This window comes from Trichechus manatus, unplaced genomic scaffold, assembly GCF_000243295.1.
Source record: "Trichechus manatus latirostris isolate Lorelei unplaced genomic scaffold, TriManLat1.0 scaffold00011, whole genome shotgun sequence".
NCBI classification, from domain to species: domain Eukaryota; kingdom Metazoa; phylum Chordata; class Mammalia; order Sirenia; family Trichechidae; genus Trichechus; species Trichechus manatus.
This window is the reverse complement of record NW_004443947.1, coordinates 28,111,618-28,131,326: the sequence shown is the minus strand read 5'-3', so window position 1 is coordinate 28,131,326 and position 19,709 is coordinate 28,111,618. Positions and strand designations below refer to the sequence as shown.

The following is a 19,709-nucleotide window of genomic DNA, read 5'->3' as shown; positions in this document are numbered from 1 at the left end:
CAGAAAATTAAAACAATTGTAAGCATACTACTTAACTTCTGATAATACTTATATCTTTATAGTTCCTACTGTGTATATGTACATATACACCTTTTTTATTTTGTTTTACAAAATAGGATCGTTTTATAACCTTTTCTCATTTATTGTGTTAATCTTTTTATATCATTAGAGATTATTATCGTTTTATTGACGTCTTTAAAAATTGATGAATTTTAATTTATTTAGCCAGTTCTGTACTCTTAGGCACGTGGGGCATTTAGTTTTTTTTAAGTTATAAACAGAACTTTGGTGAGCATTCTTATATATAACGCTAAACACTTGTCTATTTTGTATCATAAGGACAAATCTCTAAAGGTGGAATTGTTGGGTCACACAGGAGCCCACTTTTTCTTTGGAAACTTGGAAGGCAAACAAGCGTTTCCTGAGTGGCCAGCCCTTCCCTTGATTACAGGTCAACCACAGAGGACAGAGCTAGCCCTGGGGTTTAGTGGCTTAGAGAGGTCCCTGGACTTCTTGATTGTTCACTTAGGGTTTTTACATTGCCTTCCCGATGACCACTAGCCCTGATCTGCTCACACACAGACTACTAGAATGTTAGAGCCAGAAAGGTTCTTTCAGAGGCTATGAAATCTGCCATGATTCAGAAGCCAACTCTGCTACAGACTTAGCCTCTGCAGGCCTCGGTCCCCATTTTACAAGATGGTACAGAGCCACACTCTGAAAGGGCCCTTTTACCTCAGAGTCAGGATTTCTGGGGCTTTTGCTGCCTGCTGTTTCCATGTTCTCACTTTCAACAATTTCTTCAGGAAGAGGATGGTGAAGTTGTTACTGGTGTTTGAGCATGCTTCCTTTTCCTCTCCATTATGTCTTCCTCCTTTGGAAAACCTGCAAGTTGCTTGAGTGTGTTGTGGGGGTGGGGTGGATGAAAGTGAGTAGCTGGCAATGGCCCCCTCCCCTCCTGGGCTCAACATAACCACTCTCTCCCTTTTTGTTCCCACAGAACCTTCTGCCCCAACCAAGGTTGTGAGGGCAGCAATTCCTAAACAGCGCAAAGGCAGCAAGGTAAGGAGTAGGAGTGGGCAGCTTGAGGGGACTTTTGGAGGTAGTGGCATCTTTCCTGTTCTAGTGAATGCCTCTGGGCTGCCAGGTAGTTCTGGATCCTCTCTGAATAGCAGAAAAGCCCTTTCTGGGCCTCCAGTATGGATGGTTCTGGTAGACAGACTGATTTACCCTCTGATCTCTTAGTAGAGCTGGATCTTGGGTGAGGGACTGAATGACAGAGGCAGGGTTACCCCCAGGACTCTCATGGAATGTGCCTTGCAGGTTGGTGACTTTGGAGATGCAATCAACTGGCCCACACCAGGAGAAATAGCCCACAAGAGTGTACAGGTGAGTCTGTGGGGAGGGATGGGCAGATTTGAAATCTACCTACATACACATTTGGGCCTTCTCAAGTTTCCAGAGTCTTGGATCTTATCTTTTCTCTGTATTTTCAGGAGTGGTTGTTACAATATGAGCAGCATTAAAATAGCTAAGAATTGTCATCATTTTGGCTTTTGCAGTGTCAGGGACTGTCAGGTGCTGTCCGTTCATCATCTCATTTAACCCCCACAGTGACTCTGAGATAGATAACTTGTGGTGTATAAATGAGACCACTGAGGCTCGGAGAGGTTAATAACGATCCCTTGATTATACAGAGTAGATGAGCAAGTAGGGATTGGAAGTCAGATGTGTTGTATTATTCCAGTCTGTTTTCTCCATTACTATATTTCATTGCCTATGGGTGAAACAGGAGAGTGGTTATTAGGCCAGGTAGCCACCTCCAGGCCACATGTCTTGGAAGCTTCTTTCTTCCTCAGCTAGGAGGAACAGGAATAGCTTTCCCGGGCCCTGAAAGAGGAGGGACTCCTGGTCAGTCCTCTCCCTCTGAATGCTTTTGTTTTGGGCTGGTGGCCTAGATCCTTAACTGGCTGTGGCCAGCTTCAGTTCAAAGCCTGGGTTGGTGTGAACAGCCATGGGCAAGCATCTGTTCCATCCTACTGACTGCCTGGTCAGTGTCCTGTTGTAGGGAGTAAACATTTGGCCCCTGTAGGTCCCAGCCCCTCTTTGCTGGGGTTTGTCCCTGTCAGAATCTGGGAAGCTGGAGAGAGAAGTTCTTTTCTCACACTTCCTAGCCTGTTTGACCCGGCTTCCCAGTAAAAGCATCTCAGGCATGGAAATAGGACTTTAGAATATATCCAAGTCTAATCTGCCATTCTCATGCTACTGCTCCTTCTGCCCTGTCCTGGTGACAGGGCACTCCCTTCCTCCCATCCTAAGAGGCTCTCATCCAAGTCCTACCTCCCTGTTACTTTACTTCTTTCTGCAGCCACAGCCCCACAAGTCTCAGCCTGCCCGTAAGCCACCACCCAAGAAGGACATGAGGGAACAGGAGAAAGGAGAGGGGAGTGATAGTAAGGAGAGCCCAAAAACCAAGTCAGATGAATCAGGGGAGGAGAAGAATGGGGACGAAGACTGTCAACGAGGAGGGCAGAAGAAGAAAGGTAAGTAACTTTGAGCAGGACTTGGAAGAAAGTATCAGGGCAGAACTGTGAAATGTCAGAACTCTGAGGCCTGGTGAATTTCATGCACTCTCGAGAAGCCAGTGGGAGGCTAGTTGGTATAGGCCATTGGGCTAGCAGTCTTCACTTCAGCCACCCATCCATGCATTTCTTTTCTTTATTGACAAGCATTTGGTTAGCCCTGTTCTCAGCAAGCAGTAGGGCTATAGCAGTGAACAGGATAACAAAGCCCATGCTTCAGAGTAGTCTTTGCTGTGTCTTCATATATTGGTGTGCCATGTAAGGTTTTGTTTAAAGACAGGAGTTTCCAAGAACTTGCTGAAATGGTTAGGATATGGGTTAAGCTGCTCTAATAGAGACCCAAAGTAACAGTTGTTTAAACAAGATAAAGGTTTATTTCTCTCTTCTGACAGCTTGGTGTAAGTAGGCTAGGGCTAGTATGGCAACTCTGTAATTCTTGTATCTTGTTGGTCCTTGGATCTTCATCATCTAAGATGGCTTGCTGTTTTCTCATTCTAGCCATCAGGAAGGGGAACAGGGATGGGCAGCTGCTTTCCTTTTAGGGACACAACCTGGTGTTGGCTGCTTGCACTGGGCTCTCATGGGCAGAACTTTGGCGTCTGTCTGTGGGGAGACTGGGAAGTGTAGTGTTGATTCTGGGCAGCCGTGTGGCTGGCTCTAGAAGGGGGTTCTCTGACTATGGAGAAATTGATACTGGGAGTCACCAAGGAGTCTGCATCACAAAACTGAGGTCCACCAGCCTGTTTATTTTAGAAGTGAAGAGATCCAGCATGGGGAAGGCGCTTTCCCTGGGTCACCAGGTTGTGATTCCCCAGAAGCCTAGGGCAGAGAAGATGGCTATGAGGGGCCTCTTCCTCAAGCCTTTCTCACATGCTCCTGCTGTCTCCCAGGGAACAAACACAAATGGGTTCCATTGCAAATAGACATGAAGCCTGAAGCACCCAGAGAGAAACTGACCTCGCGCCCCTCTCGCCCACCAGATCCTCGTCACACACCTGCCAACCGCGGGGAGATCAAAGGTATGCACCAACCACTATGGAGGGCCTGGGCGCATGCGTTTACCCTCAGACCTCACCCGGTGTCCGCTCTCCCCATAGGGTCTGAGCCTGCTACCTACGTGCCCGTGCCCGTGGCCCCCCCCACCCCAGCCTGGCAACCAGAGACCAAACCGGAGCCTGCCTGGCATGACCAGGATGAGACATCGAGTGTGAAGAGTGATGGGGCTGGTGGGGCGCGGGCTTCCTTCCGTGGCCGTGGACGGGGGCGTGGTCGCGGCCGGGGACGCGGCCGGGGTGGCACTCGAAGTACGTGAGGCCCCTTTGGGCTCCGGGATGTCCAATGGGGTGCAGCGGGAGTGGCGGGCAGGGATCTTCTCTTCCTCATGGCCACCCGTTTGCCCCATAGCCCATTTCGACTACCAGTTTGGCTACCGAAAGTTTGATGCTGCAGAGGGGCCTCGCATCCCCAAGTATATGAACAACATCACCTACTATTTTGACAATGTGAGCAGCACTGAGCTTTACAGCGTGGACCAGGAGCTGCTCAAAGACTACATCAAGCGCCAGATGTGAGTGGGCAGGAGCCTTCTTCCTGGAGAGGTGATGGATGGGGGCTGCGGAGCGCCAGAGGGTTTCAGCTAGGCTGCGCAGAGCTGGAGAAGCCCTTCTGGGACTAGCAGCATTGCCACCTCTGGCTGGCACTGGGAAAGATAACCTTTCTCTCATCCTTTAAACTAAGTTTTCATAAAGTTAGTGTTTTATTACAGAAGCAATACCATATTTACCTTCAGAAAATTAGAAATTATCCCTAACAAAAAGGGAAAATGCCTAAAACCCACCACTCAGAACTGGTAATATTTAGTATGAAGAGATGGAAGCTTATAATTACGTTGTTGCACCGCCCCTGCCCCCCCCCCCTTTTTTTTTGCCACTGTAGTAGAATAATCTTAACATGTATAGTCTTTCAGGTTCTGTTTGATGGTGGTAGTGGATGTTTTCTTCTTTTATACTGCCATTAAAACTGCCAGCAAGCATTTATTGAGTCCTTGTTATTGGCCAGGCTCAGTGCTAAGTGCTTTACAGGCATTATCATATTTAATCCTACACATTTTATCTATTTAATTCCTATGAGGTGAAGCTTTTCTTACCCCCATTTTATAGATAAGCAGACAGGCCCAGTAAATTGCCCAGAGTCTCACAGGTAGTAAATGACAAAACACAGATTTGAATCCATGTCTATCTTATTATAAAACGTCTGCTGTTAACCACTGTGATATATTGTCTGCAGTCAAGTGAGGGAGTCATACAAGGAGAATGATTGCAGTGGAGTGTCATAAGTGTTTAGGAGCAGAAGAGAAAGTGACTGACAGCATTTGAACTGGGTTTAAAGAAAGATGAGGAGTTTGCTGTACATACAAAGGAGTGAAGGGCACATACAAAGAAGAGAATGGTTTGAACCAAGGTCAAGGGGCCATGAAAGGGTAACATAATTTCTGTTTAGCCCTTAAGACTGTACACTGGGGAAGTGGGTAGGTCCGAGGCTGTATGAGTCACTGGGGGTGCACAGCAGAACAGGGAAAGTGTATTTGTAAATGGTGCAGGAATCTCTCAGTGATGCCTATTCTTCCCTACACTTAGTGAATACTACTTCAGCGTGGACAATTTAGAGCGAGACTTCTTCCTGCGACGAAAAATGGATGCCAGCGGTTTCCTTCCCATCACCCTTATTGCTTCCTTCCACCGAGTGCAGGCCCTTACCACTGACATTTCACTCATCTTTGCGGTATGTCTGCTTCCTCAGGGCTGGGATGAAGGGGAAAGGAAGGTCCTTAACTTATGGAGCTGGAGTTTGGGCAAAGGCAGAAAACCCTGGAGGAGCCCCCTTCTGATTACTTACACTAAAATCCCAAGGCTTGGTCAGCCTCCTTTTTTCTCTTCCTCTATTTTATTCTGGAAAATTTCAGACATTTACAAAAGTGGACAGATTAGTGTAATGAACCAGTCACCCAGCCTCAGCAATTATCCATTCATGACCAAATCACGTTTCATCTATACCCACATCTCCTTCCCCTCCCCCTGCCATATTACTTTGAAGGAAATTCCAGATAACCTAGCATTTCATCCACGAATATGTCAGTACATAATTTTTTGTAGATCTAGACACCTGATCAGATTCAGGGTTTTTTGTTGTTGTTTTTTCCCTCCTTCCCCCTAATGAAGAATACTTTTTAGATAATGATGTGTTCTTTGAGGTGGTGCCTAATGCTTGATTGTCTCTCTTCTTGTGATATGCTGCCATTGATGATCATTGCCTGTTTCATTGGGGACTGCAAAACGGTGATAATTCTAATTCTGTCCATCTGTCAACATTTGTTGTCTGGAATACCTCTTTAAAGAGAAATTTTTCTTTATTCACCATTCAGTTACCAGGAGGTATAGTTTATACAGGAAGAGCAGGATAAATGCTTGATTTTTCCCTTTTTTAACCAGTTTTCAGAATTATGATTTGAATCCCTAGTAACCTTCAAAGATGACCAGTAAGATTTGTTTGCTTTTATTGTGTTTTAGTATTGTTACAAGCTTATGGTTTGAGACATGTTTTATGTATTTCAAGCCATTGTAGTTTATATGTTGGATCAAATTGTCCCGTCTTTGGCCAGTGGGACCCCATACCCTGGTTCATCTTGTACATTTCCTGCCTCAATTCTGAATTTGGCCTTTTTATTTTTTTTTGAGGAACTCTAGTTCCTTTTGGGGACTGGGGTCTGGGGGGTGTGGTATTTGTGGTATTTACATGCCACAATCTGAGTTATAGGGGTGCTTTCTGCTCCTTGGTTGGTTGTTGCTTCTGGAGTTTTATTTATTATTTGTTTTGTATCCTTCCCCTTTCTTAGATAAATGGTAGCATATAATACATGTATCTCTTCACTTTTTTTACTTGCTGTATCTGAGAGATCGCTGCGTAGTAGTATATAGAAAGATTCCTTATTTCTATTTACAGTTGCATAGTGTACACCACTGTGTGGATGCTCCATAGTGTGTTCAGCTAGTCCCCTGTGGATGGACATTTTGGTTGTTTCTAGTCTTTTACTAATATATGAACTGCATTAGTGCTATAATGATAGCCTTGTATATCTATTTTGCCATATTTTTGCCAACATATCTTTGGTCTAGATTTCTAGAAGTGGGATATCTGGGTTGAAAGGTAAATGTGTATATAATTTTGCTAAATATTACCAAGTTCCCTTTGTTAGAGGTTGTATCTTTTGCTTGCTTACCAACAGTATATGAGAGTGCCTCTTTCCCCACAGCCTCACCAGATGTCAGATGTTGAATTGTTTGCTTCTTTCATTTAAAATAAAAATTCTAAGTTTTTTAAATAAAAGCAAACATGCTTTGCTTGAAAAAAATTTACAGCTGTATCAGAGGGAAAAAAAAAACTATATAGGAAGGTATTTTTAAAAAACTCCTCCTCTCCACTACTCACCCTTTTTCCCAGTGGTAAACACCCATAACAATTAACCTGTGATCAAGATTGTTATGTACATATGTATGTAAGAATGTATTTACTTAAAAATTCAAACACAGAAGGGATTTTATGCACACTGACCTATATCCAGCATTTTTCACTTAATGATGTATTTTGTGGATCTTTCCACCTCAACACGTGTAGAGCTATTTTTCATGAGTGACTGTAGTGTTCCATTGAATGGATGGGCCATCGTTTATTTGAATTGCCTATGTGTACAAGTTAGGTAGTTTCCAGGTCTTTTTTCTATTGCAAACATTATTACTTTGAAAAGCCTTTTGTCTGAATTTTATACGTATCGTCACCTGTTTGTGCAAGTATTTCTCTAGGGCAGATAACTGGAAGTAGAAATGTAGTGTCAGAGGACAGGTGTGTCTTTCAGTTGTTCCCCTCCTGTAAGTTTGAACATTTCACGTGTCTACCAGTCATGGAAGATTGATCATGGTGCCAGTTTTCTTATACTTTTTCCAGCACTAGACTCATTCCTGGGCTTGTGTGGGGCCCAGTCATCCCTCTTACCAGCTTCCCAGATCTCAGCCTGTCTCAGTTCATCCTCTTCTTCCGTCTCTCCCTTCCTGCAGGCCCTCAAGGACAGCAAGGTGGTGGAGATAGTTGATGAGAAGGTCCGCAGGAGGGAGGAGCCTGAGAAGTGGCCTCTTCCTGGTCCCCCAATGGTGGACTATTCACAAACCGATTTCTCCCAGCTTCTCAACTGCCCCGAGTTTGTTCCTCGCCAGCACTATCAGAAGGAGACAGGTGGGTACCAGCTGATGTGTGCTTTCCTGTTGCCCTTCCTCTGGCCAACAGTCCTGCTCAGAGTTAATGTCAGAAGGAGAACTGGAGGGATGAGGACCTCACTTTTCTATCCTTTAGAATCGGCCCCTGGCTCTCCTCGGGCAGTCACTCCAGTGCCAACCAAAACCGAGGAGGTCAGCAACCTAAAGACGCTGCCCAAGGGCCTGTCTGCCAGTCTGCCTGACCTGGATTCTGAGAACTGGATTGAAGTAAAGAAGAGGCCTCGTCCCTCCCCAGCACGGCCCAAGGTGGGTATGGTCTGCCCCTTGCCGTGGCATGTAGGAGTCTGGCCTGGAGTGCTTGGAGGAGATAACATATGGGCACAGAGCTCTGGGCTCTGGGGAGCTAGCAGGCAAGCCAGGTGGCTCAGGGTCATAATGTGAGCTCAGGTTTCCAGTGACTTCAGGAAGGTTGGTGTGACTTGACTTCCGTTTTCCACGGGGACCATCTCTTAGAGTGCCCTAGCCAGGTGAGTTCTGGAGTGGCATTTTTCACAGGAAGAGATCGTGCAGCTTCCAGAAGCAATGTCCCAGGTTTCTTGATGGTAAGCCGTTTTTTGCTTCATCTGAATCTTAGCACATACTGTTCTTTCTGCCTAACATGCTCATCACCTGGCTTACTTGTGCTCATGTTTTAGATAGCTGCATTTTAACTATCTCCTCCAGAGTTTGTCCTTTCTGTCCTCTATGTAAGCCCCTCGGGTCCTCAGAAGAGGGAAGGGAAAGGGAGCAGATGGATGGCCTGGAGGGTGGAGTTAGAGTCTAGACTAGAACACAGGTCTTCTCCCACTACTTCCTGGGTGACTTTGCAAAGCTTGTCTGATATTTCAAAGCCTCAGCCTTCACGTCTTAAAATGATGGAACAGAGGACTTAGACTGCTATAGAAATAATAACACAATATACATATAGTACAGATTGAGTCCAATGTTAGTGAAATGTTTCAGTCTCAAAATTAACTGCCTTTTTTCCAAGCACAGGCTTATTCTTTATTCATTCTCCTATCTCCATCCCTTCCCTCCTAAGCTTTGGAGGCCTCTTTGGTCTGGGGCTTGTGAGAGGCTTCAGAAATGACCTTGGTTTATTATACTCATCGTTTAGATCATAGTTCAATAGTTCTTCCAGGAAGCCTTCCCTAACCACCACTGTCTCTTCCCTCCAGTAGATTAAGTGCCCCTCCCTGTGTGCTCCCATGCTCTGATTTATCTGTTTTTTAAAATTTATTTTTTTGTTGTTGTTAAAAATATACACAGCAAAAACATACACCAATTCAAGTTTTTACGTGCACATTTCACTGACATTCATTACATTCTTCTAGTTGTGCAGCCATTTTCACCCTCCTTTTCTGAGTTGTTCCTCTCCATTAACATAAACTCTCTTCCCCCTAAGATTTCCTGTCTAATCTTTGGAGTTGCTGTTGCCAGTTCGAACCCATATAGATAGATCTTAAAAGAGCAATAACGCTTGAGAAGACTTTAAGGGATGTTTTTGGTTTAAGGTTTAAAGATTATCTTAGGACAGTAGTCTTGGGGCTTTATCCAGCCTCTATGGCTCCAGAAACCTATTTATATCTTTACCGTACCACATTGCAGTTGGCTGGTTGGTTGATTTTCTCTCCCACTAAACTTTGAGCTCCCAAAGTACAGAGAACTTGTCTTCGTTGTTGTGTATTTAGGTTCTTCATACAGGGCTTGATAGTAGTACATACTTACTCATTCATCAGGTAGTTGAACGTCTGCTGTTGCTAGGTCCCAGCCTAGGTACTGAGGATATAATAGAAAGCACAGCAGCTGTGGTCCTTGCTTCTTGGAGCTTCCAGTTTTTTGGGAGATGTTGCGTAAATGGATGAGTCAACCTATTGAACTTCTGCCGTGTGCCTAGTTCCATGCCATGCAGGATGTAAAGGCAAATAAGGTCACAGCCCCTACCTGTAAGGAACTTGCCCTCTAATTGTTTGTGAATGACTGTGTTGTGAGCTGTGAGTGGAGGAACCTGAACTCCTGTGGGACATCTCTCCCCATCAGGCTGACTCCAAGGAGGACACCTGTGACCAGGGTCACAGTTCTGGCAGACTCATGTTTGAGGGGCTGTGGCCTCCCTCTTGTGTAAAAGCCCAGAGCCTGGTCCAGGGGCCCCCTAGTGACTTCCTCTCCCCGTGATCTGTTCCTGTTTTAGAAGTCAGAGGAGCCCAGGTTCCTCCACCAGACCTCTCTGCCTCAGCAGCTGCCCTCTCAGCAGCTGATGTCCAAGGATCAGGATGAGCAAGAGGAACTAGATTTTCTGTTTGATGAGGAGATGGAGCAGATGGATGGACGGAAGAACACCTTTACCGCCTGGTCTGATGAGGACTCTGACTATGAGATTGACGACCGGGACGTCAACAAGATCCTCATTGTCACCCAGACGCCACCTTACATGCGCCGGCACCCAGGGGGGGACCGCACAGGCAACCACACCTCACGTGCCAAGATGAGCGCTGAGCTGGCCAAGGTCATTAACGATGGGCTCTTCTACTATGAGCAGGACCTGTGGACTGAGAAGTTTGAACCTGAGTATTCCCAGATCAAGGTGAGTCTCCTGTGAGTGTGGGACCTGTGGTGCCTGTGATGTATGGAGAAGAGGAAGGCTGATTGGATGTGTGACCTTCAGCAGGTCTCTCTGATCCAGAGCCTAAGGGGAATGATAATTGACACCTAGCTGGGGCAATAAGAGAAAGAAGAAAAGTATAAGCACTTTGTAAACTACAGGAAGTTATGCGTGTGTAAGGGGAGTTATTGTCTCACTGAGCAGTGGTACTTAAGATCCCAGCAGTTGATGACACTTTTGTGCGGAATACAATATGAGTTAGATTATCATTTCTATTCTTAAATATTTAGGCATATATCAAAGTTTAAAAGCCTTTAAGGAGCTTGCTTTGAGTGGGGAAGATAGAGAAAAGATAGCTCTTTTACAGAATTGCTGCTGCCTGGAAACAGTCAAGATGTCTCTGTTCTAGGCTTTCACAGGTGGATATGTTTGGTGGTGGGTAGTGTTTGGCCTGTGTAATAAGTAGCAGTGTGTTTGGTGGAGCTGAATAGATTATTGCACAGCCACTGCATGAGAAGACCATGGCAGGAAGAGATTGGGGAGGCTCTGGAGCATCTTGGGGAGAGTCTGCATTGAGTTCCCGAGGAGCTAGTGTCAACCTGATCTCAGCCTCACTGCAAAGAGGGCGGGGCAAATACTAACCTCTTCTGGTGTAGCACACTTGTGCCAAGGTTACTGGCATTGAGAAATGGTGATGGGGCAGCTGAGAGCCTGGGGACCAGAATTCCACGTATGTGGATGTGGGCGCTCCCCCTCCAACTTCCTGTAAGGCCTGATTCCACAACAGGCTGGGGCAGTCTTCTTACTAACACCTTTCCCCACCCCTCTCGTATCCTCTATAGCAAGAAGTTGAGAACTTCAAGAAAGTCAACATGATCAGCCGGGAGCAGTTTGACACTCTGACCCCCGAACCCCCTGTGGATCCCAACCAGGAAGTCCCTCCTGGGCCACCCCGGTTCCAGCAAGGTGAGGGGCAGACACCTGGGACCCTGGCCTGGGTGGGAGGATCCAGAACCTTCCAAGTGGATGGATGGTGACAGGCCTGCCCCTGACCCGTCTCTGCCTCTGTAGTTCCCACTGATGCCCTGGCCAACAAGTTGTTTGGTGCTCCTGAGCCTTCCACTATCGCCCGCTCTCTACCAACCACTGTCCCAGAGTCGCCAAACTACCGTAATGCCAGGACTCCCCGGACACCCCGCACACCGCAGCTCAAAGACTCAAGCCAGACATCACGATTTTACCCGGTGGTGAAGGAAGGACGGACAATAGATGCCAAGGTGAGGAGCTCCTGCTGGGCTGCTAAGAGTCTTGGGCCCACTTCTCTGCATTCCAGTGCTTGGCTTCTCTCCTTTTGCCTTGTCTGAACGAAGAAAGTGCCACATTCCCTATCTGCTCTGTGTTCTTAGGCTGCTGACCTCACCTGAAATTGAGCGACCACATTTGTAAAGTGAAGTGTGTGTGGGCATGGTGGCCCCATGTAGCCATGATAAGACCTAAGGAATACTGACCAGGTGTGAGGCCTTGGGCAAATCACTTGACTCCCAAGCCTCATCTGTGAAATAGGCATACAGGTTCCTAGCATGAGAGCATGGATGTGAAAATACTTTGTAAATTTGAGGTACCACGTACATATGCTGTGATGCTAGTCCTCCAAGTGCTTGTTGCTCCTGAGTTGTTAGGAGATACCATTAATGACAAATTCTGGACTGGCCTTTGCAGATGCCTCGGAAAAGGAAGACAAGACACAGTTCAAACCCGCCATTGGAGAGTCATGTGGGCTGGGTTATGGATTCTCGTGAGCACAGGCCCCGGACTGCTTCCATCAGGTGCCATGGGCAGTGGGGGAGGGAGCTGAGCTGGGAGAGGGATGGGTGAGCCATGCCATCGATCACACCAAGGAGGAGCCTCCGTGGTCTATAAATTAGAGAACAGAAAGGGACCCTAACCTAAAAATTTTAAATCAGGAGTAGTATGTAGAGTTTAGTCCAGTGCCTGAGCAGGAGAAGGCTTCTTTCTAAAGAAATGTTGTAACCAGCTGGAACCAGATTTTACTTCATCACAGAGAGAACATCTGAGAGTTGATTTCCAAACGTGGGTATCTGCTGCTTGCTTCAGGATAGCCTAGTAGTTGAATAAAAATCCAGATTCCTAGGCCCTGCCCCAAATTTACAACTCAGTCTCTGGGGGTAGGGCTCAGATCCTTTTTATTTATTTTCGGTATAACGGCCCCAGCATTCACTGTTTTGAAGCCCTGCAGAGGTGATAGAGATTAAAAATAGGCATGGTTTTGAGAAAACTATATATAGATGGAGTGACCCATTAATGGCTCATTAAAATGAAAGTTGAATGTTGCCTTGTTGGGTACTGTTTAATCTATTTGGACTCATAGTGACCCTATAGGGCAGAATAGAAGTGCCCCATAGGGTTTTCTAGGCTGTAATATTTATGGAAGCCAGTTGCCAGTTTTTTCTCCTACGGAGCTGCTGGGTGGGTTCCAACAGCCAACGTTTTGGTGCTTGACTGTTGAGCCACCAAAACAAAACACAGAACTCATTAAATATTTCCTAGGGATAAATAAATGGTTCAAAGCTCAGGTTTGGACACCAGAAAGATCTCTGCCATGCAGTAGCTCCGTGACCCTGGTCAGGTCTCCCAATCTCTGTGAGCCTCAAGTGACCTCCTTCGTAAACCCTCCTAGGGTTGATGCAAAGATTAAATCAGATCCATGGATATAAGTTAAGGGCCTAACACAGTACCTGAGCCTCTTTGTTTAAGGCCCTGTGAGAGGCTGGATCTTGGTTGATTGAAGAGACTAGATGAGCCCTTCCTAAACTTGTAGTCAGCTGTTTTGGGGAACCTGGTGACACTGTCTCTTTCATGGCCTCTGCAGCTCCAGCCCCTCGGAAGGAACACCTGCAGTTGGCAGCTATGGCTGTACCCCTCAGTCATTGCCCAAGTTCCAGCATCCTTCCCATGAGCTGCTAAAGGAAAATGGCTTCACACAACACGTCTACCATAAGTATCGTAGGCGCTGCCTTAACGGTAAGAAACGGGAAGAGGGGCTGAGCCTCTGGGACCACTACTTTTCCCAGAGCATGAGAGCTGGTGGAGCCAGGTGACTGTTTTCTCTGACCTCAGAGGAAGGAGTGACATGGCATCATGGCACAAAAGATTGAAGTTAGACTCAGGCCAACTGGCTTTGGAAGGAGGCTAAGGGAATCCGGCACTCAGAGCGTTCCTATTCTTTGATCTTCTATTGATATTAGAAACATCAATTAAGTGAGAGTTTTTGTAAGTTGACAAAACTGCCGACTCAGCTCTTGTCCAGTGTGGGCCTCTGTCCATCACACAAGAGTATGCATGAGGCATATATTTTCTAGAACAGGAGTTGGCAAACTATGGCCTTTGGGCCAAATCCAGCAAGTGGCCTGTTCTTATACAGCCTTCAAGCTAAGAACACTTTTTTTTTTTATTTTTTTTTTATTTTAAGAGTATGTTATATGTATGTGTGTATGTAACAGAGACCATATGTAGCAAACAAAGCCTAAAATGCTCTCTGGCCCTTTACAGAAAAAGTTTGCTTGCTCCTGATCTAGAAGATAGTGTGAGGAAAGAGCCTGTCTAGATGCTCTTAACTTGCTTCCTTTTATCACGAAGTGAGATGCCTTTTAAGTGTAGATATTCTCCCTCTTGCTTTGGTTGTTGAAGATGCTCAAAACCAATTTTTATACTTGTGTGTAGTTATTAACTCTCCCAAGCCCTTTCATTTGGCAAAAGGTGGTTGTTAAGTTCTTGGTTCATTTACCTTATTTCCCTCTTTCTTATTGTGGGTGTGTAGCTTTTTAAATAACAGCTTTGTTGCAGTATAATTCATATACCATAGTTCATCCATTTAAAGTGTCTAATTCAATGGTTTTTAATACATTCACAGAGTTGTGCAACTCATCACCAAAATCAATTTTAGAGTTTTATCACTCCAAAAAGAAACCCTGTGCCCCTAAGCCACCAATCTACTTTTTTCTGTCTCTACGGATTTGTCTATTCTGGACATTCATAGGATTAGAATCATATAATATGTGATCTTCTGACTGGCTTTTTCAGTTAGTTAGCATAATGTTTTCAAGGTTCATGATGCTAACACTAAATACAACAGCATGTATTAGTGCTTCATTTCTTTTTATTGCTGAATAATATTCCATTGCATAGATATGCAGCATTTAATTTATCCATTCATCAGTTTTTGAACACTGATTGTTACCAATTTTTGGCTATTCTGAATAATACTAAAATGAACATTCATGTAAAAGTTTTTCTGTGGACATGTTTTCATTTATCTTGGGTATATGCCTAGGAATGGAATTGCTGGGTCTTAGGATAATTGTGTGTATACCTTTTGAGCAACTGCTAGAATGTTTTCTAAAGTGGCTGCACTATAACCTTCCCATCATCAGTATATTTAAGGATCCCAGTTTTTTCACATCCTTGCCAAAACTTATTATTGTCTGTCTTTTTTATTAGCCATCCTAGTGCGTGTGAAGTGGTATTTCATTGTGGTTTTGACTTGGATTTTTCTAATGACTAATGATAATGAGCATCTTTTCATGTACTTTCTGGCCATTTGTATATCTTCTTTGGAGAACGGTTTATTCATATCCTTTGCCTGTTTTTTAACTAGGTTATTTGTCTTTTTTATTATTGGTTGTATGGGTTCTTTCTTTATTCTAGATACAAGTCCTTTATCAGATATATGATTTGCAAATATTTCCTCCGATTATGTGAGTTGTCTTTTCACTTTCTTGATGATGTCCTTTGAAGCACAAAAGTTTTTAATTTTGATGATATCCAGTGTATCTGTGTTTTTCTTTTGTTGCTTGTGCTTTTGGTATTGTGTGTTATATTTTTAATATTGTCATCTTATACTTGTTAATATTGTAGGACTTCTGAAATAATTTGGTAATAAACAGAATGTAATTTGTTAGAATGTACAAATTATTCACACATTGCCGTGTTCTAACTACATGTGAGAGCAGTTCCGGTTGAGGTGAAGAGTTAGGCCAGGATAACCTGTGTCAGAAGCTCATGCCACCTGCTCCTGGCGAAGCCCAGGCCCTGTGCCTAGCAGCAGGGCCTGACATAGAGTTGTTTGTTCATTGGCATGGAGATGATTCTGACTCATGGCGACCCAGTGTGTGCAAAGTAGAACTGCTCCATAGGGTTTTCAAGGCTGTGACCTTCCAGAAACAGATCACCAGGCCTGTTTTCCAAGGTGCCTTTGGGTGAGTTTGAGCTGCCAACCTTTTGGCTAATGGTCAAGTGCTTAACCATTTGTGCCACCCAGGGACTCCTGACATAGTGTTCCATAAATAACTGCTGAATGACTGAAGGGGCAGGTGATAAACCAAGGGAATTTGGAGGTGTACGAGAAGGGAACAAGGCCTTAGGCTCCAGGATTCTCATCCCCGAAGCAAAGGCAGCCTGGCTCTGAGACATAGAGTGTCTTTTTTTTCCTTTCTCCCCCATCAGAGCGGAAACGCTTGGGCATTGGCCAATCTCAGGAGATGAACACTCTCTTCCGCTTCTGGTCCTTCTTCCTCCGAGATCACTTCAACAAAAAGATGTATGAGGAGTTCAAGCAGCTGGCTCTGGAGGATGCTAAAGAAGGCTACAGGTGAGCAGGTTGGGGTGGGAGGCTCTGACTGGTGCTGGTGAGTCTGCTTCCAGAACTGTAGTTGGAAATCGCTTGCATGTGTATATACTTTATTAAAATTTTAATATTTTTGAATGAGTAATATATTCACATGGTGCAAAATTCAAAGAGTTTAAAAGGTTATATAATAAAAGGTCTTCTCATCCCTTTCCCCCTGCCGTCTAGTTCCTTTTCCCAAAGGCGACCAGTATTGTTAGATTCTTGTGGGTCCTTTCTAAAAATTCTTTATGCCTATATAAACAAATACATATCTGTGTGGTCTCCCACACCCTACCCGCTTTTTTCTACACAAGAGATAGCCTACATTATGTACTCTTTTTTGCATTTTGCTCTTTTTTTCTTATTGCTGTATGTATTTTGGAGATCATTCCCTATTTGTACATGAGTAACTTCCTTGTTCTTTTGTTGTGGTAAAATATACATAACATAAAATTTATCATTTTAACCATTTTTGAGTATACAGTTCAGTGGTGTTGGGTACATTCACAGTGTTGTGTAACCATCACTACTTCTATTTCCAGATCTTTTCTACCATCCCAAACAGAAACACTATACCATTAAACAATAACTCTCCTTATCGTAGTCCCTGGTAACCTCTGTTCTACTTTCTGTCACTGAATTTACCTATTCTAAACACTTCAGATAAGTAGAATCATGTAATAATATTTGTCCTTTTGCATCTGCCTTATTTCACTTGGCATGTTGTTCTCAAGGTTCATCCATGTCATAGCATGTAACAAACTTGATTCCTTTTTATGGTTGAACGATATTCCACTGTATGTATATACCACATTTTGTTTATCAGTTCATCCATAGGATTGTTTCCACCTTTTGGCTCTTGTGAATAATGCTGCTGTGAACACTGGTGTACATGTATCTGTTTGAGTCCCTGCTTTCATTTGTTTTGGGAATATATCTAGGAGTGGAATTGTTGAGTCATAAAGTAATTCTGTGGTTTTTAAGGAACCACCAAACTCTTTTTCGCAGCAGCTGTACCATTTTACATTCGCACAAGCAATACACAAGGGTTCCAATTTCTCTACATCCTTGGCAAGGCTTGTTTTCCTTTTTTTTGTTGATAACCATCCTAGTAGGTGTGAAGTGGTACCTTATTGTGGTTTTGATTTGCATTTCCTTAATGACTAATGATGTTGAACATCTTTTCATGTGCTTATTGGCCGTTTGTATATTTTCTTTGGAGAAATGTCTATTCAGATCCTTTGCCTGGTTTTTAATTGGGTCATTTGTTTGTTTTGTTCCTTGTTCTTTTTTATATCCTGCATGGTATGACACTGTGTGGATAATTTACTTAACCAATCTCCTATTAATAGATTCTTAGAACTAGACAATAGATGAGTTGTAACTTTGGTGAAGGGTAAGACAGTACATAGTACTGGGGAAGTCAGCACAACTTGACCAAGGCAAGGTCATGGAAGCTTCATAGACACATCCAAACTCCGTAAGGGACTGAATTACTCAGCTGAGGTCCATGGTTTCCGGGAACATCTAGCTCAATTGGCATAACATAGTTTATAAAGAAAACATTCTACATTCTACTTTGGTGAGTAGCCTCTGGGGTCTTAAAAGCTTGTGAGCAGCCATCTAAGATACTCCACTGTCCCACCCCGTCTGGAGCAAGGGAGAATGAAGAAAACGAAAGACACAAGGTAAAGATCAGTCTGAAGGACTAAAGGACCACAGTTACTACAACCTCTTCCAGACTGAGTCCAGCATAACCAGATGGTGGCCAGCTACCACCACCGACTGCTCTGACAGGGATCGCAGTAGAGGGTCCCAGACAGAGCTGGAGAAAAATATAGAAAAAAATTCTTAACTCAAAAAAAAGACCAGACTTACTGGTCTGACAGAAACTGGAGAAACCCTTAGAGCATGGCCCTTGGACACCCTTTTAACTCAGTACCAAAATCACTCCAGAAGTTCACGCTTCAGCCAAAGATTAGACAGGCCCATAAAACAAAAGGAAGCTAAATGGGCACAGCAGCCCAGGGGCAAGGACGAGAAGGCAGGAGAGAACAGGAAAACTGGTAATGGGGAATCCCGGGTCGAGAAGGGGAGAGTGTTGACACGACATGGGGTTGGCAACCCATGTCACAAAACAGTATGTGTATTAATTGTTTACTGAGAAACTAATTTGCTCCGTAAACCTTCATCTAAAGCACAATTTAAAAAAAAAAATTCTTAGGTTGGTTCCAATATGTTGCTATTGAAAAACTTATAAGACTCCCGCTGCTTTTTCTCCCCTGATTTTCAAAGTAAAATGTGTTCTCTCTGACTTATTTAAAAAACACAGAAACATTTAAAGAAGCTGGGGTGGGGGTATGATGTCCGTCAGTTCAGAGACTGCCACTGTTAATGTTCTGCATCAAGCTTCTTCCCCGTCTGTTCGTTGCAAGACCAACTCAACATCATCTCCCCAAGATAACCAGTGTCAGTGTATTTGAGTGTGTTCCCTTCCGGACTGTGTGCATATACAGATGTAAAATTTAGAGTCGGAATCCACTGAACCGCAGCAGGTTTGGTTTGGGTTTTTCAAAATGGGATCATTCTACATATGACACTGTGTTTTAGTGCATGTCTTTTCCACTTGATTATGTAAGCATCTTTTAGGATCCATAAGTATACATTTATAATTTTCCAATACTGATATTATTCCATTGTATGGATTTACCATGGTTTTTCTTTTTTTTTTTAATTTAAGTTTTTTGTTTTTTTATTAATTGTACTTCAGGTGAAGGCTTACAGAACAAATAGTTTCTCATGAAATAGTAGTACACATATTGTTTTATGACATTGGTTAACAACCACACAACATTGCAACCCTCTAACTTCTCAACCTTTTTTTTTTTGGTGAAAATACACATAGCCAAACATACACCATTTCAAAAATTTCTACATGCACAGTTCAGTGACATCGACTACGCTCTTCCAGTTGTGCTGCTATTCTCACTTTAGATGAAGGCTTTCAGAACAAAATAGTTTCTCACTTAACAGTTAGTGCATATGTTGCCCTATGACAATGGTTAACAACTTCACAACACATCAGCACTATCCTCACTCAATCTTAGGTTCCCTATCACCAGCTTTCCTGTCCCCTTCTGCCTTCTGGCCCTTGTCCCTGGACTACTGTGCCTCATTAGTCCCATTTGGTTTTATGGGGCTGTCCACTCCCCGGCTGAACGGTGAACTTCGGAAATGACTTCACCACTGAGCTAAAAGGGTGTCTGGGGGCCATACTCGGGGTTTCTCCAGTCTCCTTTAGGCCAGTAAATCTGGTCTTTTTTTTTTGTGAGTTAGAATTATGTTCTACATCCTTCTCCAGCTCTGTCCAGAACCCTCTGTTGTGATCCTGGTCAGAGCAGTCAGTGGTGGTAGCCGGGCACCATCTAGCTGTACTGGACTCAGTCCGGCGGAGGCTTTGGTAGCTGTGGACCATTAGTCCTTCGGGCTCATCTTTTCCTTGTATCCTGTTCTCTTCATTCTCCCTTGCACCCGAA

The 19,709-nt window shown here is 44.1% G+C and overlaps 1 protein-coding gene across 1 annotated transcript in view; it reads left to right on the top strand.

The window, feature by feature from the left end:
* The window catches only part of LARP1 (La ribonucleoprotein 1, translational regulator), a 61,012-nt gene that overhangs the window by 34,772 nt on the left and 6,531 nt on the right, over positions 1 to 19,709 (top strand). The window contains exons 2-16 of the mRNA XM_012560139.2: positions 1,001 to 1,062; positions 1,324 to 1,389; positions 2,369 to 2,543; positions 3,473 to 3,601; positions 3,680 to 3,886; positions 3,987 to 4,149; positions 5,219 to 5,363; positions 7,691 to 7,865; positions 7,983 to 8,152; positions 10,077 to 10,469; positions 11,330 to 11,453; positions 11,559 to 11,764; positions 12,207 to 12,313; positions 13,378 to 13,529; positions 16,011 to 16,155. Coding sequence (XP_012415593.1) covers positions 1,001 to 1,062; positions 1,324 to 1,389; positions 2,369 to 2,543; positions 3,473 to 3,601; positions 3,680 to 3,886; positions 3,987 to 4,149; positions 5,219 to 5,363; positions 7,691 to 7,865; positions 7,983 to 8,152; positions 10,077 to 10,469; positions 11,330 to 11,453; positions 11,559 to 11,764; positions 12,207 to 12,313; positions 13,378 to 13,529; positions 16,011 to 16,155 — 2,419 coding nt within the window. The remainder of the gene's footprint in view (positions 1 to 1,000; positions 1,063 to 1,323; positions 1,390 to 2,368; positions 2,544 to 3,472; positions 3,602 to 3,679; positions 3,887 to 3,986; positions 4,150 to 5,218; positions 5,364 to 7,690; positions 7,866 to 7,982; positions 8,153 to 10,076; positions 10,470 to 11,329; positions 11,454 to 11,558; positions 11,765 to 12,206; positions 12,314 to 13,377; positions 13,530 to 16,010; positions 16,156 to 19,709) is intronic.